Source organism: Rhodotorula paludigena (genome assembly GCF_050403205.1).
Source record: "Rhodotorula paludigena JCM10292 DNA, Rt_paludigena_JCM10292v1_ctg60, whole genome shotgun sequence".
Taxonomy (NCBI): domain Eukaryota; kingdom Fungi; phylum Basidiomycota; class Microbotryomycetes; order Sporidiobolales; family Sporidiobolaceae; genus Rhodotorula; species Rhodotorula paludigena.
The window spans coordinates 52,195-73,793 of record NW_027481398.1 but is presented as its reverse complement, the minus strand read 5'-3'; the positions used below and the strand labels follow the sequence as shown (position 1 = coordinate 73,793).

The 21,599-nt window shown below is 64.7% G+C and overlaps 7 protein-coding genes across 7 annotated transcripts; 3 read left to right on the top strand and 4 right to left on the bottom strand.

Annotated features, from left to right (window-relative positions):
• Positions 1-22: 22 nt before the first annotated feature.
• JCM10292_002672 (uncharacterized protein) lies at positions 23-5,021 on the bottom strand (the record flags this gene model as incomplete). Its single annotated transcript, XM_076651929.1, has 21 exons — positions 23-285; positions 343-446; positions 504-571; positions 630-773; positions 830-993; positions 1,050-1,137; positions 1,197-1,297; positions 1,358-1,438; positions 1,498-1,674; positions 1,731-1,816; positions 1,884-2,203; positions 2,262-2,381; positions 2,444-2,543; positions 2,613-2,704; positions 2,761-2,870; positions 2,927-3,274; positions 3,333-3,438; positions 3,493-3,631; positions 3,694-4,394; positions 4,455-4,552; positions 4,625-5,021. 21 exons carry the CDS (start codon positions 5,019-5,021, stop codon positions 23-25), a joined length of 3,807 nt encoding a protein of 1,268 aa, XP_076502535.1.
• Positions 5,022-5,381: 360 nt separating this feature from the next.
• JCM10292_002671 (3'-5' exonuclease) lies at positions 5,382-6,809 on the bottom strand (the record flags this gene model as incomplete). Its single annotated transcript, XM_076651928.1, has 4 exons — positions 5,382-6,040; positions 6,117-6,240; positions 6,302-6,485; positions 6,553-6,809. 4 exons carry the CDS (start codon positions 6,807-6,809, stop codon positions 5,382-5,384), a joined length of 1,224 nt encoding a protein of 407 aa, XP_076502534.1.
• A 290-nt stretch (positions 6,810-7,099) lies between these two features.
• SPC24 (kinetochore-associated Ndc80 complex subunit SPC24) lies at positions 7,100-7,944 on the top strand (the record flags this gene model as incomplete). The annotated part of the gene is made up of 4 exons (XM_076651927.1): positions 7,100-7,310; positions 7,391-7,631; positions 7,692-7,768; positions 7,847-7,944. 4 exons carry the CDS (start codon positions 7,100-7,102, stop codon positions 7,942-7,944), a joined length of 627 nt encoding a protein of 208 aa, XP_076502533.1.
• Positions 7,945-8,116: 172 nt separating this feature from the next.
• COQ2 (4-hydroxybenzoate octaprenyltransferase) lies at positions 8,117-9,695 on the top strand (the record flags this gene model as incomplete). The annotated part of the gene is made up of 7 exons (XM_076651926.1): positions 8,117-8,126; positions 8,411-8,548; positions 8,610-8,762; positions 8,855-8,972; positions 9,033-9,118; positions 9,178-9,311; positions 9,369-9,695. 7 exons carry the CDS (start codon positions 8,117-8,119, stop codon positions 9,693-9,695), a joined length of 966 nt encoding a protein of 321 aa, XP_076502532.1.
• Positions 9,696-9,776: 81 nt separating this feature from the next.
• MSH3 (mismatch repair protein MSH3) lies at positions 9,777-14,041 on the bottom strand (the record flags this gene model as incomplete). The annotated part of the gene is made up of 13 exons (XM_076651925.1): positions 9,777-10,507; positions 10,568-10,830; positions 10,885-10,915; positions 10,977-11,125; positions 11,183-11,301; positions 11,353-11,782; positions 11,841-12,141; positions 12,198-12,403; positions 12,462-12,594; positions 12,656-12,885; positions 12,956-13,132; positions 13,191-13,201; positions 13,259-14,041. 13 exons carry the CDS (start codon positions 14,039-14,041, stop codon positions 9,777-9,779), a joined length of 3,564 nt encoding a protein of 1,187 aa, XP_076502531.1.
• Positions 14,042-14,272: 231 nt separating this feature from the next.
• Positions 14,273-15,484, top strand: JCM10292_002667 (uncharacterized protein; the record flags this gene model as incomplete). Its single annotated transcript, XM_076651924.1, has 6 exons — positions 14,273-14,538; positions 14,607-14,665; positions 14,728-14,848; positions 14,909-15,008; positions 15,094-15,187; positions 15,330-15,484. 6 exons carry the CDS (start codon positions 14,273-14,275, stop codon positions 15,482-15,484), a joined length of 795 nt encoding a protein of 264 aa, XP_076502530.1.
• A 173-nt stretch (positions 15,485-15,657) lies between these two features.
• Positions 15,658-21,479, bottom strand: JCM10292_002666 (uncharacterized protein; the record flags this gene model as incomplete). Its single annotated transcript, XM_076651923.1, has 6 exons — positions 15,658-17,715; positions 17,775-18,277; positions 18,337-18,424; positions 18,484-19,411; positions 19,473-21,261; positions 21,335-21,479. 6 exons carry the CDS (start codon positions 21,477-21,479, stop codon positions 15,658-15,660), a joined length of 5,511 nt encoding a protein of 1,836 aa, XP_076502529.1.
• Between the last annotated feature and the right edge of the window lie 120 nt (positions 21,480-21,599).

The following is a 21,599-nucleotide window of genomic DNA, read 5'->3' as shown; positions in this document are numbered from 1 at the left end:
CACTGGAAGTGCACGCGACGCCTTACTCGACCATGACGGCCGACCCTCCAAGCTCTTCTTCCTCCTCGCTCGCACCCCTCACCTGCAGCAATCGCACAATCTCCTTGCCGAACGCCTCGAGCCCGTTCTGCACGCACTCGCTCAAGAGGCGGTTCTCTTGCTCCAGGTCGTTGAGCAGGAGGTCAATCGTATGCGCGGGAACGGAAGAGAAGCGTGCGGCGAGTGAGGTCGAGGTCGCGGTCGAGAATGCCTGCGCCGGCTCGAGAAGGAGGGTGGGAGGGTGACCTGTTGACCGCAAGCGTGAGCTTCCGAGCTGAGCTTGTTGAAATCATCGAGACGCACCCGACGCAGCGGCACCTGCAAGAGTAGCGTAGAACGCCGTATTGCGAAGGGCGGCGGCGATCTCCTCGTCGTTCAGCCCGACAGCCGACTTGAGCGATGCCCAGCTGCAAAGAGACGCAGGCTTAGCATGCACCGCTTCACAGAGGCAGAGATATACGCACTCGTCCTGGATGTACACCCGTCGCCAGATGTTCTCGAGCATGACCTGCTTGCGCGCATCGGGAAGATCCTGCACGTCGAACAAGAATCAGTAGGTTGCGCGACTATTGAGGGACCGCATTCCGCACCTTAGCGCGCACGAGAACATCGAGCGCAGCGGCAAAGTCTCCCGACTGCTCGTTGACATTCTCCTTCAACGTAAGAAGGTCGATCAGGTCTTCAGCCGAGAGCGTCTTGTTCTCCAGCAAGCGTCCCGACAGCTTGGCAAGGTGCTGCAATACCATGTCACGTGAGTACAGAGAAGTAATAATGGACGTGCACGACGTACCTGCGCAAGGGCGGGGCGGTCCTCCAGCGCAGGCGCAACGCGGGCCGAGATGACTTCGCCCTGCTCGGCAGGCTGCAGGCGCGCTTCCGAGCCCGAGAGGAGCGACGAGAAGATTTTGCGAAGGTTCTGCTGCGTATTGACGAGGTCGAGGTTGTCATCGAGTGCTGCAGGACGGACTGAGTGAGTACACGCCGCAAATAAAGTCGCAACGACGGCTTACTCTCGAGCGTCCGCTGCACGTCCTCTGTTTCAAGCGACTGGCGGTCAACCTGGGCGGCTTGCGCCAGCTTGCTGAGCGAGAGCATGATCTGCGAGGCAGCGCCTAGGTGAGTCCGGGACGCGGTGTCGAGCCCCGAGAAAGACTCGCCTTCTTCTGAGCGACCTGCTCCTCTGCCAGCGCGACGGTGAAGAGTGCGTCGGTTGCGTGGTCGAGACGGCCGATGCTGATGTCGTTGATCCACGCGAGCTCTGCGGTCCACAAAATTAGCTTTCGAGCGAATAAGCTCGAGCCGAGTGCGCGGAACGCACTGTTATTGTCGGTCGAGTCGAGGAAGGCGGTGAGCAGCGGTCGGTGTGCCTCCTCAGGCTCGAGCAGTGTCCGTAGCTTGCCTGCTCGCCGAGAAACATGAGCTTCGGCGTGAATCCCGACTGAGCAGGGGACCACGCACCCTGGTCGAGATAGAATTGGTACAGTGGGAAGGCAAAGTCCTTGCCGTAACGGTCGAGATACCGGCGGATGCGGGCAGCGGACCCATGTGTCGGGTCGTTCGAGAAGTGCACCAGCGACACGAAGTCATGGTGACGCTCTCCCAGCTCGAAGGCGGCATCGACCTTGTTGACAGCGACTGCGAAGCAATTTAAGTGAGCTCCAAACTCAGAGAATAGTGACGGGGCGACGGACCAAGGGTGCGGATGAACCGCGGCCGGAGAGCGAGATACCGCTCGTTCAGCGTCCGCGATTCGGGCGTCGTCGCCTCACCGTTGATGCTGACCGGCGCTACGAGTCAGCATGAAGCCCGCTGATGTGTGCCGCAATCGCGCGAGTGAAACGCACGTCTCAAGGTACTGCAATCGCTCCTCGAAAGCCGAAAACGCAAACTCGGCCAGCCCCGCCATCTGCGCCCTGAGCTCGCCCTGCAGCGCCTGCGGGGTCGACACGTCGCCGAGGCCGTGTCGCGAGCCGTCGGCCCCGTCCGCATGTGCGCCAAGGTCGCGAACCAGCTCGTGAAGGAGCGAGTCGGTCGAGTCGAAGTGCCACTGCAGTGCTTCCAGGAGGACTGGCCGGGACGACCACGGCTCGGAGGGAATCGTCGAGTCGAGACCGTAGTGCTTGGCTGTGTCCCTGCGATGCCTCGCGACCGCCTGATATGCGAGCTGCACAATCGGGGGTCAGCCTCTCACTTCACTTGGGTCGAGAAAGCGGAGAGCCCACCAGAACGATCTGGTTCGCCTCGTGCAAGTGCAGCGCCTTATCCTGCGCCGGAGCAGGCGAGTCGATCGCCGCCTTGGCCTGCTTCGCCACCACCTCGAGCACGTTGCCCATTGCAGCGATCTGCACGCATACGGCCGAGTCAGTCGGTCGGCGACGAGCGCAAGAGGCGATGCGCTACGTACCTTGGTCCGGAAGAACAGCCGCAGCGGGTCCTCCCCGAAGCCCTCGCCAATCTCGTCCATGAACGTGAGCACTGCATCGGACAGCGCGCTCTGGCCGCCGCTGTACGTCCTCGAGGGCGCGTCAACGAGAGCTCGATGTCCAGCGGTGAGCGGTGAGAAAAGAACGAACCCAAGGCGCGAGTTCTGGTGGTGCCAGAGCGCAACCGCAGCAGCGAGCCGCTCAGCGTCCCAGCTCAGTTGCCTGCGGGTACCTTGCGGGAGCTGCAAACAGGACTTGTCAGCACGGGAAGGTGGAGGGTCAGAGGTGGCGAACGTACCCTATGCAGAAGGCTGTTGGTGTTGATGAACTCGATCAAGGCCTTGGCGCGATGCACGCGGTCGGCGAGTTGCGCGCGCAGATCGAGGATCAGAGGCATGTTCGCTGAGCCTGTAGACGAGTGCGTCAGCTAGAGCTCGGCGCAGGATGAGCCGGAGCTTGCTTACTGGACGCGAGGATCTCGGCGCTGACTGCCTCGGCGGCGAGCGCGAGGTCGCCCTCGTAGTCCGGCTGCAGGTCGAACGCGAGCGGGTTCTCGGTTTCGGATGTGCCGAAGAAGATGGCCTGCTCGAGCCTCGTCTGCAGACGGCGCGTCTTGTAGCCCTCAGCGCCGGACGCGATGAGACGGTGCCCTTGCGGAGGGGAGACGGTGACGGTGAGGATCGAGGGCGAGGAGCTGAGAAGCGAGAGCGACTCGAGTGTCGCGGACGGTGTGGGAAGGTAGGACGGGAGTGAGATGCCGAGGAAGCGGTTCAGATTGCCTCGAAGCGGGAAAGCCTCCTCAAAAGACGAGTCTGGGTAAGATTGGACAGATCAGTCGAGATTTTGGGCTCTGAACGCATGCAAGCATACCGTTGGCGAGTGATGCGATGACGACGGCGTCGGCGAAGACGACGAATGCCATGTTGCTCGAGCCGAGGCGAAGTTGCGGCGCCGAGAGCGGGCGAGGGTCGGGGCGCTGCATGAACAAGCGTCAATGTGCGAAAGAGTGAGCAGAGAGGTGCTCACGTACACTTTGATAGGCGAGGTGCGTCAAGCCAGCGACAAGGACCTGGTCGTGCGCGACATCGAGCGAGATGATGGCGAACGAGCGGGCTTGGTCCGCCGTGACCGCGTGCACGTGCGAGACGAGCAGTGCGAGGTGTCCGTCACTGTTATAGCAAGGCAACGTCAACACGTGGGAAATGGTTGTGCAAAAGCCGTAGCAACGCACGCAGTGACAGCCGCGTCGACGATCTCGACTTGACCCTTATTGAGCGCCCACTGCTCGTTCCCAACCTTTTCGCCCGCAAGCGCCTCGAGCACGGCTCCAAACACGTCCTGCTCGGCGACGAGGCGCTCGCCGCCCTCGCTGCGCGCAGGAACGCGCCACACCTGGACGCTCTTCTCCTGCACAGCAAAGACCGTCTTCTCGCTCTCGCCCTCGCGCGGCTGCGAGACGGCGAGGGCGAGGATGCCCGCGCGCGGGTCGACGGCCTTGCTCCCGAAGACGGCGCTCCAGACGCTCCCGGCCCAGCCGACTGCGCGCTCGAGCACGCGGAGCGAGACGGTCGCGCGCCCGCCGGACGAGCCGATCGAGAGGGCAAAGATGCGCGCGTGCGACGTCGACGCGAGGTAGGTCGTTGGGGAGAGGAGCTCGAGCGAGCGCACGAGCTCGCCTTCGTGCAGCGGGAGCGAGGCAGACCTGAAGCGGTCGACGCCGGCGAGCGAGAGGCTGATCGAGTCCCAAAAGCGCAGGGTGCCCGTGTTCGAAAGTACGACGAGACCGGGCTCGCGCTGCCCGGCTTGCTGGTGCGTTTGCGACGGCGACGGGACGAGCGAGGCGAACGAGAGGGGGGAGTAGGCGGCGACGTTGGGCGGGAAGGGGGCTTGCGGTGGGAGCGGGAACACGTAGGTCGTCGTCGATCCGACGCGCTGCGAGTCATGATGCTGCGTGAGCAGCCTGACTTGGGGTGCGACAAGCAGCGAACTTACGGTTGCCCAGTTCCACACGAAGCAGTACTCGCTGTTCACGAGGAGGGCGAAACCAGTAATCGGGTCAAGAACAGCCTTCACGGGCTGTGTGTAGGCATCTGCAAACGAAGCACTGGGTCAGCCCGGCGCGCTTGACATGAAGGAGCGGTCGAGGAGGAACATGAGCGCACCCGAAGCTGCGATGGCCTGCTGCACCTCGACCGGCAACGCCGTCCGCTCCGTGATTGAGTAGCTCTCGTCCTTGACGAGCATTTTGTCTCCGTCCTTCCTGACGAGCGCGCCCTGCCCCTGCGCCTCCTCGACGTCCATCGCGCTGCCAACATCCGACACGGCGGCGACGCTCCTCGCAGACCGCCTGCTCGGCGCCGGCGACGCAGACAGCGTGCGAGACGCAGCGGCGAGGTTTGCGCCGAGCGTGCGGGCGGGGCCGGGCGCAGGTGCGGCTGCTGGAGGGAGCGGGGTCGAGGTGCCGCTTGCGAGCGCCGACGACGCGGCGCGAGAGGCGCGAGTCGCGCGCCGCGTGGTGCGGGCACCCGTGGGAGTACTTGCGCCTCCGCTCGAGAACATGGGAGCGAAGCAGCAAAGTGTCGAAAAGCGACGAGGTTGAGCGAGGCAGCCGCAACCTGGCAGTGACCTCGCCTTCTTCCAGAAGAAACGTCGAGCACTGAAAGGGCTCTGTCACACTAAACTGAGGCAGCCACCCAATTGCACAACGATTCAGGCGGACCCGGACTTGGTGGCATGTCCGCGCCGAATCGTTCTGCAAACCAGCTCGAGGCGGAAGACCGCAGCTGTGCCTGCCAAAACGTCCATACAACAACACACCATATCTACAACCGAGCCTGCGCGATGACCCACCCCACGTAGCCTGCGTCCCAGCGTTCTGGTCCCTCTCACCGCATCGGACTGCACATCCCTCCCAGCCGCTCATGCCGCAGTCCCCTTCCCCTTGCCCTTCTTCTTCTCCCCGATCCGCCCCGTCTCCCTTCGCACAAACTCGTCCCACGCAACCCCTCCCGCCCTGTCCATCCATCCCCATCGCCGCTCCTTCGCGCCCCGCCCGCCCTCGGGCACCCTCCTGTTGGCGCGCACGAGCACGCCGCGGCGGCTGCAGAGGTCGACGAGGATGCGCGCGGCGTTGCGCGCGTCGCACAGGCCCGAGTGCAACCGGCCTTGGAAGGGCGGGAGCGTGAGCGCCGACAGGACGGCGGGGAGAGAGAGCGAGGAGGGGGCGTTGAGGAGATGCGAGGGGAGATAGCCTGTCGGAGAGGTCGGATCTGCATTGGGCTCAGCTGAAGGAGCGGTCGAGTCAGGCTCTGAGGCGGTTGTCCCGGTGAGCGGAGTCGGTAATGGCGCAGGGGTGGACGGTTCAGGCGATTCAGGCTCCGAGGATACCTCTGCATCCTCGAGTGCAGCGAAGGCATTCTCTGAGGCGGTCGCTGCAGCAGCGCCAGGCGAGTCTGCGCGCTTGAGCGAGGCGAAGAAAGCCGACGCAAGAAGGCGCAGGTCGACAATCTCGCCTGCGAGCCAGTCGGGGCGTTTCGACCTGGACAAGTAGCAGGTCTTGGCGACAAAGTCTCGAAGGTCTGTAGCACGGGAGCTGATCAGCACGCATCGTAGAGTGGAAGCATCGAACACAGAATGAAACGCGAAAGTACGCACCCCAGGGTCCGTCTGTCACCCACACGGTCTTGTTCTCCGAGGTAAACAGCGCATGTTGCTTGATGAAGTCGCGATGGAAGCGCTTGCACAGCTCAGGGAAGGTTGGCGCCGCATCGACGTCCGCCTGTGTGCGAGAAGAAGCCGGTGAGCGGCACTGCAAGAGGGACGCTCTGGGGGCAGCGTACCTGAGTGATGCCGGTGAGCTCTGTGCAAAAGTTGGAGAGCTTTGGCGCCCACACTGGCCGCACGTACGAGTGGTACTCGTCGACCTGGACGAGGTCCCAGTGCTCGCCGCCGTCGGCAGCGCCCTGCTCGCGCTTCTGCCACTGCAGGAGGATGACGGGCCATTCTATAATCTCGTTGGGGTATCTGTGTTGAGCCTCGGCAGGTCAGTCAGGAGTGCGGGCGGAGCGCAAGAGCGAGAGAGTGGCCGCACGCGAAAGCGAGTTTGCCCCAGGGCTCTGCGATGTGCTCGCAGGTTGCCTCGACGTCAAAGACGAGGAACGAGTCGTAGCATTGGCCCCCTGGCCTGGTCCTCGGCTGCGGTGGCGGGGCAGGCGACGGTGGTGAGGCGGATGAGCGGGAGCGGTGTTTGGCGAGGCGGCGCTTGAGCGTGTCTTTTGTCCCGCGCGAGTCAAGCGAGAGGGCGGCGAGGGCAGCGCGCAGCTCGCTCACGGTCGGAGCGCGCGACATTGGCCCGGGGACAACTTCCTCTCCGCCGTCTGCCTCCGCCGCGTCGCCTCTCTCGCGCATTCACTCACCGCCTCAGCTCCGTGCAGGCGAACGACGCGGTCCAGTACAGTCTTGCACATCTGCTAGGTGCGCTCATCCTTACCCAGGTGCCCCACTCGCGCGAGGGCAGGCTGGACGCGCTCTCATCTGTCCATGTTCAGCGATCCTGCTGCCCTCTCATGGCGACAAACGAGGCCGCTGACTGACGCGTGCGCCACCTACAGACACCTTGTACGACCGCACGCACCGCCATGTCGGCCGAACTCGCCGCAGACGACTTCCAGTCGCAGTTTCAGGAGCTCATCGACGGCGCCCTCGGCCTCTTCGTCGTCGACCCCTCGGACGCGCACGACGATGCCGGCCCCAACGATGTCGAGAAGGTCCTCATCGCCGAGCAGCGCGTAAAGGAGTGGCGCGCCCAGACCAAGCACCGCGTCGACCAGGCCAGGGACGACTTGCGAGGTGTGTTGCCCGACTTTCCTCCCTGCTGGATGTCCTTCCGCGATAGCTGACATGGCTCGAGCTTATCCGACGGCGTACAGCAATCACGCGCGAGTACAAGCAAGCCGAAGTCGCGTCGCAGCGCTCGACCGCGCTCCCCTCGACCGAGGCGCACGAGGCCAAGATGACGACGATGCGCCAGGCGCGCCTCGCAGGCATGAAGGCCAACTCAGAGCTCGAGCAGCAGGTGTACCACCTCCAGGGTGAGCTGGAGCGGCTGCAGCAGGAGCTCAAGGACGAGGAGGCAGAGGCCGTCGACGCGCTGGAGCTCAACAGCGAAGTGTGCGTCTCTTCCTGTCCTTCACCACCTTGTGCAGTCACTGACCGAGAGGGACCTCGCAGGCTGCGCATCAAGCTGTACCGCGACATGGGCTTCCTCCCCATCGAGGAGAATGGCATCTTCACCAAGGTTGTCGTCCGTGCGTTGACATCATTCCCTGGCTTTTCCGAGACCCTGCTGCTTTCTCAGAGCCTTTCTTGAACATATCAACACACAGGCTCGCAACAAAGTCGCGATGCACGGACGGTACAGCTCGACGAGTCCACGAGCGATTACAAGTGGAGCGAGTTTCTGTGGGACCTTGCGTCCAAGTGAGGCCGCACCGACTACTCTGCCATCGTCGCTCCACGTTGTTGTCTCTGTGTAGGCTTGTCTCCACCTTGTCGTATGTATCGCTAGACATTCAGTCCTCTGCGACGCGCTTCCGCGTTTTTGCGAGATCCTCGGGCGAGGCGGAAAGCGATGCCGCCCGCACCTGACGGTAATCATGCGACTCTGTGTGCACCAAAGGACTCTCGGCCAGTACGCAAGGCGTGTCGATCGCCTGCGCTTTCCTCTCTTCTCCTCGTCCCGTTGACAATGTTGCGAACGATGCCGCTACGGGCGCCCTTGCGGCAAGCGGCTGCACCGCCGCGCCCTCGAGCGTGCTCAACACGGTTCTGTGCCCTCCCGCGGCGCCCAACACCGCTCTCACGCACTCCCTTCTCCGCCCGCTTCCTCTCATCTCTCCCGCCGTCTCCCGCCTCCTCTGCGCCTCCAGCTGGGCCCTCCGTATCCGCAGACCGGCAAGCGACGCCGCAGTATCCGATCCCGCCATGGGCGCAGCGCCTGCCCAAGTTCCTGCGGTGGACGCACCCGTACCTCTCGCTCGCGCGCATGGACAAACCGATCGGGACGTGGCTCCTGTACTGGCCGTGCGGTGCGTCCACCCTCACTCTCCTTATTTTCGATCCCTGCTGACGAAACGAAGGAGAGAACAGCGTGGGGCATCACGATGGCCGCCTACTCGTCCTCGCTCCCCGTCTCGAGCTGGGCGTGGAACCTCGTCCTTTTCGGGACTGGGGCGGTCGTCATGCGCGGAGCAGGGTGCACCATCAACGATCTGTGGGACCGCGACATTGACAAGAAAGTCGGTGCGTGCCTTTTCTCCTTCTCGCTCGGCACTCGCGCGCGAAAGGTCGGATGTCAAAGGGCACGGGCGCTGATTGAGTGCCGGCACCCGCAGACCGCACAAAGCTGCGACCACTCGCGTCGGGAGAGATCAAGCCGCTGCAAGCCCTCACGTTCCTCGGCGGGCAACTGAGCCTCGGGCTCGCCGTCCTGACGCAGCTGAACTGGTACAGGTGCGCGCGGCCCTGTTCTTCTCCACTCATTCTGGTATGCTGACGCCCAGATGTGTGCAGCATTGCGCTCGGCGCATCTTCGCTCTCGCTCGTCGTCGCGTACCCGTTGATGAAGCGGATAACCTACTGGCCGCAGTTTGTCCTGGGTGCGTGCATTTCTCGCCGCTGTCTTAGACAGACGGCTGATACCGTAACACGCACGCAGGACTCGCGTTCAACTGGGGTGCATTGCTCGGCTCGTCAGCCGTGCTGGGAGAGTGCAACTGGGCGGTCGCACTCCCGCTCTACGCAGGGAGCGTCGCGTGGACGATCGTCTACGACACGATATACGCACACCAGGTACGACTTGCTGTTTTTAATGCATTGTACGTTACTGACATGGCAACGTGCCCCCAGGATAAGACGGACGACGTCTCCGCCGGCGTCAAGTCGACTGCGCTTCTCTTCGGCGAGCAGACCCGCCCTATCCTCACCGCCTTCTCCGCCTCATTCGTCTCCCTCCTTGCCCTCTCGGGCTACCTCAACGCCCAGGGTCCGGCCTTCTACGCTCTCTCGGTCGGCGGCGCGGCGGCGCACCTCGCCTGGCAGCTGCGCAAGGCCGACCTCGACTCGCGCGAGAGCTGCTGGGCCATGTTCAAGAGCAATCGCGACCTCGGAGCGATCGTGTGGAGCGGCATGGCCGTAGATTATGCGCTCAAGGTCGCGGCCGTCTCGGCTCTGTAACGCTGCACCAGCGATCCAAGCATTCGCATTTCTCAGCTCGGGAGGAGAGATGAGAAAGCTACGACAGCCCATCGAGCACGCTCAATGCAAGAGTGCGGTACCGCACATGTCGAGCGTCTCGCGCCCGTCCTCGTCGTTCATCGAAGCATCCTCGCCCTCTGTTCGACTCCTCGCCTTCGGCAGCGCGTCGACCCTCCGAAGCACCTCTGCCAGCCTCGCCTCCTTCCTCTTCGCCAGCCGCCCCTCGGTCTCGCGCCGGAGCTCGTCGCCCTTCCGGCGTGCGACGTCGACGACCTCCTGCGGCAGCTCGGCGAGGCGCGCGACGTTGAGCCCGTGGCTCGCGCTCGCGAGGCCGTCGGCGAGCTTGTACAGGAACGTGACGTCGGGAAGCTCGCCTTCCTTTGGCTGCGACTCGAGGCATGCCATGTGGTTGACTGAGACGCTCTCGGGGTACCGTCGTGCGAGGAGCGCGAGTGCCGGGTAGTGCGTGACGAACAGGGTTGTCGCGCGCGTGGTGCAGATCAGGTGCTCAAGCACGGCCGACGCGATCGCCTGCCCGTCGTGCGTCGACGTGCCGCGCCCAAGCTCGTCGAGGATGATGAGCGAGCGCGCGGTTGCGAGGCGCAAGATCTCGCTCGCTTCCGACAGCTCGACCATAAAGGTTGACCGGCCGCGCGCGACGTCGTCGGCGGCGCCCATGCGCGTGTAGATCCCGTCGAAGAGGCTCGTCGTGCACGAGTCGGCCGGCACGAACGAGCCCATTTGCGCGAGGAGCGCAATGAGGGCGACACTGCGGGAAAGGCTCGACTTGCCTGCGAAGGACCAGTCGATGTCAGCAGCATGTCAAAGCGCAAGAGGCGATTTGAACGCACCGCCCATGTTGAGACCCGTGAGGATCATCTGCTTGCGCTGCCCGCCGCCGAACGAGAGGTCGTTCGGCACGAAAGGGTTTGGCGAGACGGTCTCGATGATGGGGTGTCGACCGCCAGCGATGTCGATGCGACCGGGCTCGTCGACGATTGTCGGGCGCGTCCAGTTGTTTGAGAGGGCAACGAGCGCGAGGCTGAAAAGGCAGTCGGCTGTCGCGATCGCGACGATGGTCTGGCGGAATAGCTCGTAATGTGAGGCGACCTCCCTGCAGAGAACTCGTCAGTGGTTTGATAGAAAGCGAGACGAGCGGAAAGCGCACTGGAGGAAAGCATGGAACGCGGCGTTGGCAGCTGCGACGCGGGAGACGGTCAGCGCGATCCTCGTCCCCTCAAGCGGAAGGCTTCCACGCACCAGCAGCGACCTTCTCGCGCCATTGCTCGAGCCTGTCAAGCTTTTTCTGCAGCGACGGCGACCGGTAGCGGTGAACTTGCTTCGTCGCGTTGATGCGCACCCAGTCGGCGGGCACGATCGTTTTGGCCTCCGCGATCTTGACCTCGAAGCTGTGCGTACTCTGCGTTAGCGAGAAAGAGCATATGGTGGGTGTATGCTGAACGTACAGATACTCTTCCTGCGCGACCTTCGTGAACTGCAACGCCGGCTTGCGCAGGAGCTTCCGCGCCGCCTTCAGCTCGTCTTGCAACTCGTTGGCCGTCTTGGCGAGTCCCTCCTTGCACGCCTGCAGGCTGGTGTGAGCACTTTCACGAGAGCAGGAGATGAAGCTGCGTACCTTGAGCTCCGGATACTTGTCCTCGTCGGCAAACAGCTCCTCCTTGTCGTTGTCCCTCGCGCGCTTGACGACGATGTCGCCCAGAAGCTTCTCCGCCGTCTCCCGTACGCGCGGCAGGTCCCTTACGATGCTTCTGAGCAAAGTGCTCTTCAACCTCCCGCCTGCAGCGCTTCTCACAGGCCCGCCGCCGTCCTCCCCTTCTTCGCCATCCTCGTCTGGCGAGTCGACCTCGACGAACACCTTGCCGATGCGGCCGAACGCTTCGAGCACGCGGAGGAGCTCGTGCGGCGAGGCGCGGCCGAAGTGAATGCGGGAGAGGCCGCGCTCGAGATCGGGCAGGGTGCGGAGCAGGTCGCGAAGCTTCGAGAGGGTGAGCGAAGCAGACGAGGAGTGTATCGCGGAGATGGCATCGAGGCGCTCGGTGACGAGACTGCGGAGGAATCGGTCAGCGCGGGCGTCCATTTGAGCCGAGCAAGGAGGACGCGGACTCTTTCGAGAGGAGCGGCTTGGTGATCCAGCTGCGCAAGCGTCGTTTGCCCATCGCAGTCCTGCACTTGTCAATGCACGCGATCAGGCTCCCAGCCTCCTTGAAGTCGGTATTGTTGCGCAAGAGCTCAAGGTTCGTCACCGTGTTGCCGTTGAGTGTCATCGCTGCGCGCGAGGCGAACGGCGCGAATGACGAGATGTGCGAGAAGACGGAGGAGAGGCCGAAGGGTTCGAGATGCGTGATGAGCGAGGCGAGGGCGACGAGGACGAGCTTGGGAAGGTCGAGCGCGCCGCTCGGGTGGACTGCGTTTGCACGCGAATCAGTGCAACACTGAGAAGGGTAGGGCATAACAGCGCACCACCCGCAGTCAGCCCTGCTTCATCTTCGTCGTCTGAGGAGAGCACGATGTCGCTCAGATCTTCGTCCGTCTCCCTCGCCTTTCCCTTTCCCTGCTTCTTCTGGCTCGTCGCAGCGTAGAATTCCGTAATCGTGCTCGTCGCCTGCGAGACGCTTGGACGCTTGCCGATGCGGTCAATGCGCGAGCTGAAGTCGTCTGCGCCGGCGCTGCACCGAGATGAACAGATGAGCGTGTGATGCAGGCGAGGATCCGGGCAAGACGCACTTGTGCTGGCTCGCGAGAAGCTTGACCATTGCTTCAGTCTTGCCGCTGAGATCCGTCTGCAGAAGCAGCTCACTCGGCTGAAGGTGCAGCATGCGCGTCTCAAGCTCGGCGCGCATCAGGCCGTCCTCGAACTCTGCGCTCGCGGTTCTTCAGCACGCAATGCCCAGTGAGAGGCGGATACCAACCAGACGCACCGTCGTACACAACCTGACCCGTGCTCGGAACAACCGCAACGAGGCCGATCTTGACTTTTGCATCGGCAAACTTGCTGGGCTTGTCCTCGACGATGGCCATCAGCGTCGCGGTCGCGCCCGAAGTGGTCAGCGGATCGACGCCAATCTCGTCGACGTACGTCGCCGAGGTGTAGAGGGCCGAGAGAGCGCGTGTAAAGGGCGCCGAGCGGTTGTCGGATGCCTTCTTCAGCCTGTCGGACACAGTGAGAGAGAGCAAGATTAATAGCGGCAACGAGGCAGGACCTGGTGGTAAGAACGCACGCGGCTGTTTCCTGCTGGCGCACGACTCCGACCTTGTAGCCTGCGTTGAGCAAGCGGCGAACGTGGATGTCGAGACGATGTGTCGGGATCGACGCGGTGAGCATGTGCTGAGAGGGGAAGCAGGCGATGTTGAGGACCTTCGACGCGGCTTCGGCGTCTTCCTGGAAGAAGCGGAACCTGCGTGCAAAGGTTCTTAAGCGCGTGGAACGGCGCGGACGAGGCGGGGGAAGCGCACTTGTAGCCGACCTGCGGAATTGTCGGGGTCAGCCGCGCGCACCAGAGGAGAGGGAAATGGCGACGTACCTCGATGACGAGAAGGACACCTGGATTAGCCTTGCGCAAGGCCAAGACCTGCTGCTCGAGCGGCGTGTACTTGACCTTGCCGGAGGCATCCTTCCCGTTCCTGTTGCCTACGGCCGAGCCCTTCGCAGCGAAGCGAGCAAACGGCGACTCGCTGCCGCTGTCGTCGTGCGCCTTGCCCTTGCCCTTGCTCGGCGCCGGAGTCGACGAGCCCTCCGAGCTGGCCTCTTCGTCGAGGTCGTCTGCGCACGCTCCAAGCGCCGAGCTTCCTTCGTCGTCGTCCTCGTCGCGCGCAGCCAAGTAGTGGTCCTTTTGCAGGTAGCTCGACCTGCCGCGCTTCTTCAGCAGGTTCGGCCCGAGCGAGAGACGCTTGACGAACGCGTCGCGGCGAGCCTGGTCGGCGGCAGTGAGCTCGCGCGCGCCGTGCTGGCTGACATGGTCTGGCTGAGTGAAAGTGAAGGCGCAGAGACGAGCGCTCGCAACGGCTGTTGGCGCGCTGCCTGTCGAGGTTCGAGGGAGGGTGGCGGTGCTGGCGGGGAGCTTGGAGGTCGAAGCGATGGGCTGCAGCTGCGAGTCGAGCGAGTCGTGCTCGGTCTTGAGCCTCTTGAAACCTCCTGCGGCAGTCCCATCCCTTCCCACGCTCTTCGCCGCCTCGTCATCATCGTCCGAATCCGAGAGGACGAGCACGCCGTTGTCGTCCTGCGTGCGCTTCTTCGGTGCTGGTGCGGGGCGAAAGAAGGACGAGAGGGTCTGCTGCGCCGCGTCTGCGCCTCCCTTCGGCGCCATCGAGGCGGGGCGAGCGTGTGTGCGAGAAGTCAACTTCGCTCGACGGTTGCCCGTTGACATCCACCTCGCCTCGCTCAAACGACCTTGCAGTGGGGCGAATCTGCTTTCTAGTGAGCTAGCAGACCCACACGAGCCGTCACGCGTCATCTGCGCCCTCCTCGCCCCCGCCCATCGAAAGCCCCACTTCCCTCGAGCCGGTCCATGCCCGTCGCTTCCCCAAGCAAGCACCGCATGCGCGTGCGCTACTCCGAACCCATGACACGCAGCGGCGGGATCCCTCCGGGCCGCCTTCACGCGCCGCTGGGACATCCACGCAGCGAGACGGGCCTCACGGGCGGGTACGGTGCGACGAACAAGAGACCGACGACCGGCGACAGCTCGGACGTCTCTTGGGATGACGCCTACGGTGGCGAGATGATCGAAGTCGGCGAAGGAAATAGCGAGGACAGCGACGCGTGGACCGACGAGCCGACCAGGGCGTTTGAAGCGGTCCACAAGTGCGTCTCGCCGTCTCCGCAGGCGCGTGCAAGCTGCCATCGATGTACTCACCCACTGTTCTCTGCAGCGGTGGGGCAACGGGCGAGACGAATCCCGCCTTGAACTTGGCTCGTTCCTTCAAGCAGAGTGCGCCGCTTTCTCGCTCTACACAGTGATGTTCCGAACTCAGCGCTTTCCCTGAATCGCAGCCAAGTACTACGCTCAGACTGGCGACGAGCTGCTTTGCTTTGACGAGCGCTACACGAATGCGCTTGCGAAGAGCAAGGAGCTGCTGGCCTTCTCTGGCGAAACTCTGCCGCAAGCCCGCCTGTGCGTACTCCCTCTGCTCGAGCTTGCTGGCGCCTAACGGACCGACTCGGCGGCTCGCAGAAACGTTCACGAGAAGCTTCACTCGAAGCTGACGAGCGCGGCAGCGGCGCTCGAGGGCGAAAAAAACAAGGTCGTCGGCCCAGCTACGACTGAAGTCGATGTGAGTTCTCTGTCGGCTTGTCCATCGCCGAGGAATGCTTCGCTGGCAAGTGACACAGCTTATTCAGGCTGCGAATCCGATGCAGGTGGTTTACCATCAGCTCGTTCAACGCGTCGCTGCCGTCAAAAAGCGTTTCGAGGACAATCGCGTCGCTGTCATCAAGGACATCGAGGCCATCCGTGAGCCTTTTCCGGCCTTTTCACGCACGTCGATAAACTATCGAGGACGCAGCAGCTCGTCTTTCTTTCCTCCCTTCTGGGACCTTCTCAACTGACTAGCGACTTCTCCGCTGCTGTATGCGCATGTCATGGCGTCAAACAGGCAAAAAAGCTACCACCGCCCTGGAGAACGCCGCCGCCAAGCACGCCACCGCGAGCGAGGAGCTCAAGAAACGCCTCGACCGCATCAGGAGCGACGAGAAGAGCGGCAACAGTGGCGGCGGCGCGAAGGGCAAGCAGGGCAAGAAGAAGCGCTGAAAGGTTTGATGCGGCGTGAGCAAGGGCAGGCTGTACAGTACATAGCTTGTTGTGCAATCGAGATGCGGTGTGTCGAACATTCTCTCGTGTATCTGCAAAGACCTCCCTTTCTTCGCTTGCTCGAGATCACCTGAGCGGCCACACTGGTCGTCCAGGAACATCGTCCATTGCGTCTAGAGGAAAGAGCTCTCCTCCTCGTCCACCACACTACCCTCGTCGACCTTCGCGTCCTCCTGCTTCACCGCAGGCTGCGCGTCCTCCTGCCTGACCCGTACCTCCACCTTCTCGGGCGGCGGCACGTCGTCGGTAACCGACTCTACACGCTCAGCAAGTGCCGGCAGCTCCGCCGCGGCGGCCTCGGGCGAAGAGACAACGACGTCGCTCTTGGCCGCCCCGTTGGCCTGCGCGCCATTCGCGCCTTCTTCCACTGCCGGCACCGCAGGCGCGAGCGCTGCGACATGCGGCACCGGGGGAGGCGACTTGGCGGGCGAGAGCGGTTCTTCGCTGCTCGCGCGGCTGACGCTGCCGCCGGCGCTGCCGCGGCGGGCGGCTTCGGCGAGTCGCTCCTTGAGCGACTTTTTGCGCGGAGGTGCGGCGGGTGCAGGTGAAAGCGAGGTAGGTGCTGGTGCTGTGGGAGGTGCCGCGTCGGTCGAAGGTGATGACTCGGGAGCTGAAGCTGTGGAATCGGAAGGTGCTGGTGCAGCACTGTTCGCAGGCGGCGCGACATCTGAGGGCGCGGCTGAGGCGGACCCGGGAGCTTCGAGAGCTGCGGGAGGAGCCGGTGATGATGCTGGCGCAGGAGCCTCGGCAGCAGCTGTGGGACCGCCGGCGCGGGGCTCGTCGTGCGCATCTTCGATGGCGGGAGCGGCGGGCTCGACCTTGTCGACCTCGGCCTCGAGCGCGGCAGTGTCTCCGACGGCCGCCCCCACCGCGGACGCCTCGACCGTAGCGATGCCATTCGTCGCGGCTTCGACGGGCGGCACCGGCGGCGTGAGGTCCGCTGCGCTCTCGACGGAGGCAGCGGGATCCACATTGGCCGCGGGCTCGACTATGGCCGCAGGCTCGACGGTGGCCGCAGGGTCGAGCTCGTCGGTTGCCGCAAAGTCCACAGCCTTCGAGTCGGCAGGCTCAGTGGCCTTCGTAGCAGCGGGTTCGGGTATGCTGGAAGCCTGCGCCATCTCGGCTGGCTGCGTGGCGGCCTTTTCGACAGGCTCTGTGCCAGCCTCCTCGACAGGCTGCGTGTCGACCTCCTCGACGAGCTGCGAATCGGCGGCCAGATCTACCTCGGAAACGGCCACGGTCGGCTCGACTGCAGGAGCCGCTTGGTCTGCCGCCTCCTCAATCCCCCGCTCTGCGTCCACATCTGCTGCAGGATCACTGACAGCAGCAGGCACTTCCTCTGTAGGCGCGACGTCGTCAACCGCCTCGTCTCCGTTCGGCGCAGCCGCAATTTCCGCCTCGACCGCCTTGGCGACCTCTTCGAGCTCCTCCTTCGCAGGCGTCTCGAGCGGCGGGACGGCGACGCCTTCGAGCTGCAGCTCCTTTTCGAGCGCAGGCGTGTCCGTCTCGCCGTTTGCTTCGGGCGCAGGCGCGATGACCTCGTCCGCAGGTGCAGCGGGCACTTTCGCGGCGGGCGACGGCGGACGATCTGTTGAACCATTTGCGGGTGCAGCGGAACCGTCGACTGCTGCCGAATCAGGCGCGGTCGCGACGGCGGCGGGTGCCGGTACGGGTGCATCCGCGGCGGGCGCAGACGCAGCCTTACGGCCCATACTCTCGGCGAGCCGCTCTGCGAGCGTCTTCTTCTTCTTTGAAACGTACGGCGCGGGCCCTGCGGCGGGCTTGGGCGGCGAAGCGGGGAGCGGCGCGGGCGTGCTCGATGGGCTGGGCGGTGCGGGCGTCGATGCGGCGGAGACGCCGCCGTCGAAAGAAGAGCGGGGCACAGGAGAAGCCGGTGCGGTGTTCGAGTCCGGCGCGGCGAGAGAGGTGGTAGAGGCGGAGGCGGATGTCGAGCTGAAGACGGGCTGCGGTGCAGGGGGAGTTACGGCTGGCGTTTCCAGCGCAATGGCAGGAGCGGCAGGAGCGGCAGGAGCGGGCGAGTTGAAGGGAGACGAAGAAGGTGGAGGAATGGACGAGGAGCGGGGAGGGACACCGGGCCGTGCTGCTGGCGCGGGAGCCAGCTTTGCGGCGGGCTTGGGCAGCGGCTTTCCCTCGACGAGCACCTCGAGCTCCTGTCGGGGCAGCGTGTCAGTGCAAGCGCTACAATGAGACAAGAGCCAACATCACGCGCTCGGCCGGGACCCTTGTCCTCGAGCGACTTGAGGTCGCCGAGCTTGTCGCGCAGGTACCGCACATCAACAAGCATACGGTCCTTTGCCTGCTGGCTCTTGAGCTCGTAGCCAGCGAAGACCTCTGTAAGCCGTGCGTCGAGCGCCGTAAAGACCTGCGTCATGATGCTCTCGACCGTCTCGGTTTGGAGGAAGCGCGAGAGGACCTTGTGAAGCGTGATGTGCTCCTTGACGAGCGATTCCATGTAGGCATTTGGCGCGCCCTCCTTCGGCGCCGGCTCCTCGAAGTTGAGGCCCTCGAGCGTGCGCGAGTGCACCTGCAGCCGGTCGCTCATGATGGAGACGAGCTTGGCGTGGATCTCGTGCTGGTGCTCCTGGTAGTCGCGCTTGAGCTTGTCGAACTCGGTGAGCATGACGGCCTGCTTCGGGTTGAGATGACGTCGGACGGCCTCGCGGATGTACGGGATGAGGGCAATCATGATCGAGAGCGCTTGCGAAGCGAGGGCTGCGGACACGGACGGTCAGCGAGACCTTCACGACTCCAGTTTAGCACGTGCGGCGCACCCAGGTGCTTGGCCGTGATGTTCTTGAGTCCCGCCGATCGCATGGCGCCTGCGCCCAAAACGACCTGACACGTCCTCGAGTTGAAGACCTGAAGAGACGATTGCCGTTAGCGCAGAGCTTAAGCAGCACGTGAACAAGCGCACGCACCTTCATGAACTCGATAATCTTGCTCATGGCATCCGTCGTGAGCATCGGGCTGTTGCAAAGCACCTTGAGGTACTCGACAAGCACAGCGATGGTGATCAGCCCCGCCGAAACGGCGAAGAACTGCCGGCCCTCGATGTCGACCTGCTTTGCCGGCGCGAGTTCCCCATTCGCCTTGTCCGCCGCGGTAGGCTCCTCAGCCAGTCGAGCGGTGCGGCGCTCGCCGAGGAGGAGGTCGAGCGGGTCGCTCGTTGCGCTCTCGACGATGAGGGCGACATTGCGCTGCGTCTCGGGCGGGACCTCGGCCGCAGCCCACTGCTCCTCCTCGACGACGCGCGCATTGTCGGTGATCTGCTTCTGGTGGAACGCCTGGAGGAACGATTTCGCCTGCGCGACCATGGCGCCGCGGAGGCCGACGATCATGCGCTTGCACACGAGCTCGCACGCGACGACGAACTGCCACGAGAGGTCAAAGACGGCGACAAAGTCGGCGAGGGCGAGGTGCGCGTGGATCTCAGTGCGCACGCCGATGACTTTACTGAAGCGGACGTTGGCGAGTTCGGCGACGGCATGCACCACGTCCGATATTTCGGTCGACAGCGTGGAGGCGTCGTCGGCGCTGGTCGAGGAGCGTGAAGAGTCGGCCATGGTCGATGTCGCGGCGGCGACAAGCTCGGCGGCAGAGCCGGGCACCGCCAGCGTCGAGCCCGACGCGGACGGCTTGGCGTCATCGACGGCAGCAGGCGCGGCCCGTCGTCGTCGCGCTTTGCGCTGCTGCTCCTCCTGCCGACTTGCAGCCCACAGCTCGAGCAGGACGCGCGCCTGCAGGTCGACGACTTCGATGCAGGCGAGTAGACCGCGGTACGTCTCGCGCGCGAGCTCGAGGAACGCTTCGTGCGACAGCGAGCGGATCTTCTTGGCGAGCGAAAGACTGCGGGAGGACGTGAGCCGATCAGAGAGGGAAGACGGTGACCAGGGGCGAACCGACGCACCTCTTCTCCGAGATGCTGCCCAAATCCACACTCGCCCTACTCACCGCCCTGACCGCCGCCTGCGCAAACTGGTCCTCCTCCTCGGCCGTCGGCGTCTCTGCCGTGGGCAGGTGCTCGCGGACGACGGCGCGCACCTCGCGCAGCACGCTCTCGCGCCACGCCGCGACGGCGCTGTCCATCCCTTCGGCGCGGACGAGCGCGCGCACGACGGGCCGGACACGCTCGAGCGTGCGCTCGCGCGCGAGGCGCTCCGCGGCTGGCTCTGCAGCCGCCGCCGACGGGTCGTCGCCGTCTCCTTCCGGTGCGGACGCCGGCACATCTCCCTCGTCCTCCTCGCGCACGTCCTGCAAGACGCGGGGCGAGCCGACTGCGACACCTGTCGCCGCCAGCGCGCCAGCGCCGTTGTCGTCGGCGCGCTCCTTGCCCTTCCAGCGCCTGCCCTCGCGCGCGAGGCGCACGTGCTCCTCGAGCGAGACGTCCATCTCGTGCTCGAGGACGCTGATGAGCTCGCCCTCGAGCGACTTGGCGATCTGCGCGCGGAGGAGCGCGAGCTTGGACGGGAGGGACGACAGCGCGCGGATCTTGGTCAGGTTGAGCGGGCGGGACGCGGGCGTCGGGCGGCGAGAGGAGGGCTTTGTCGGCGAGGCGCCGGAGAGGGCGGAGAGTGCCGAGTTGGATGCGGCTGTCGAAGACGAGGAACCGGCAGACGCGTCCGCCGACCCGAGGTAGGCCTCCTCGATCTGCTCGCCAACTTCGAGCGCGCCGTCCCACTCGCCGTTCTCGACGAGCTCCTTGACGCCCTCGACGGCGGTCCAGACCTCCTCAACCGCGCGCACGGTCTCCTCGATGCGCTCGAGGCCGCGGCGCCGTGCCTGTGCGCGGAGGACCTGCAGGCCGTGCTGCGCGGTCGAGCCGACGCCGCCGTCCTTGGCGGCGAGGGCGGCCTGGAGCTCGCTGATCTTGGCGAGGGCGTTCTCGCCCTCCGAGTGGAGCGACTGGAGGTTGGACAGGGCGGCGAAGAAGGACGACGAGCGCAGGCCGATCTCGCGCACGAGGTGCGACTCGATCACGGCCGTGTAGTGCGACAGCTTCTCTTGCAGGACCTGATCCGCAGCGAGGTCGTTGAGCGTGTGCGGCCCGAGGCCGGAGGCGACGTCGAGTGCCGAAGTTGAGCGCGGAGGAGCATTGTCGGCGTCGTTCAGCGCGGAGAAGGAGGACGAGTTGGCGAGGTTGGGCGAAGAGTGCGGCGAGAGCTGTATCCGCTCGGTGACGAGGTCGAACGTGCGCGGGTTGGCGAGGTCGAAGGACGCGTCGAAGAAGATCTGCGGGACGTCGTCGAGCGAAGGGAGGACCTCTTCTGCCTTGCCGGTGGAAGCAGGAGCGCGTCCTGCACTCGAGGAGGCCCGCCCCTCGTCTGCGATGCCGAGCCCATGGAGCGAATGTGCACCTCCCTCAGTGGCTGCATCCCCCTCAGCGACACCGTCGCGGCCGAGCCGGCTCTCCTTCTGCCAGCGGTCGTAGTCGTCGCCGAGCTCGCGGAGGTACGGCTCGAACTCTGCGCGCGCGACCTTGCGCAGCTCTGTGACCTGGATGGGCGGGGCCTGGCTGCGGCGCTGTGCGACCGACTTGGCTCCCGGGGCAGCGGAGCGGGGGAGGGTGCCGGCCGAGGTGAAGGTGGTCGAGAGGGACGAGAGCTGGGCGGGGAGGTACGAGCTTGCCGAGGGGAGGGCGGGGAGGGCGGGCAGGAGGCCGCTGGACGCTGCAGGCTCGTGCAGGACGGCCGAGATGGCTGCCGACGACGATGCCAAGGGAGTGAGCGCGGGTGCGGGCACACCTCGAGGGTAGCGGAGACAAAGACGCACAGTACCGGGACGAGTCTGGCGAGAGCACTGCGGGCGTGGTTCGCCCCGGCGTGGTGTGGGACGAGCGGGCGTCGAGCGAGTCTGCGACAGAGACGCGCGAGGGGGCGGCCGAGGCGTGCACCGAGTGCGGGCGGTGCGAGGCCATGGCAGCGGGCCACGGGGCAGTCGAGTGCACGCCTCGACGCCACACTCTCTCCGGGAGAGCGCGAGACGCGGGCAGCGGAGTGGACGCAACCTCGGACACGGTCGATGCAGCTTGTCGTCC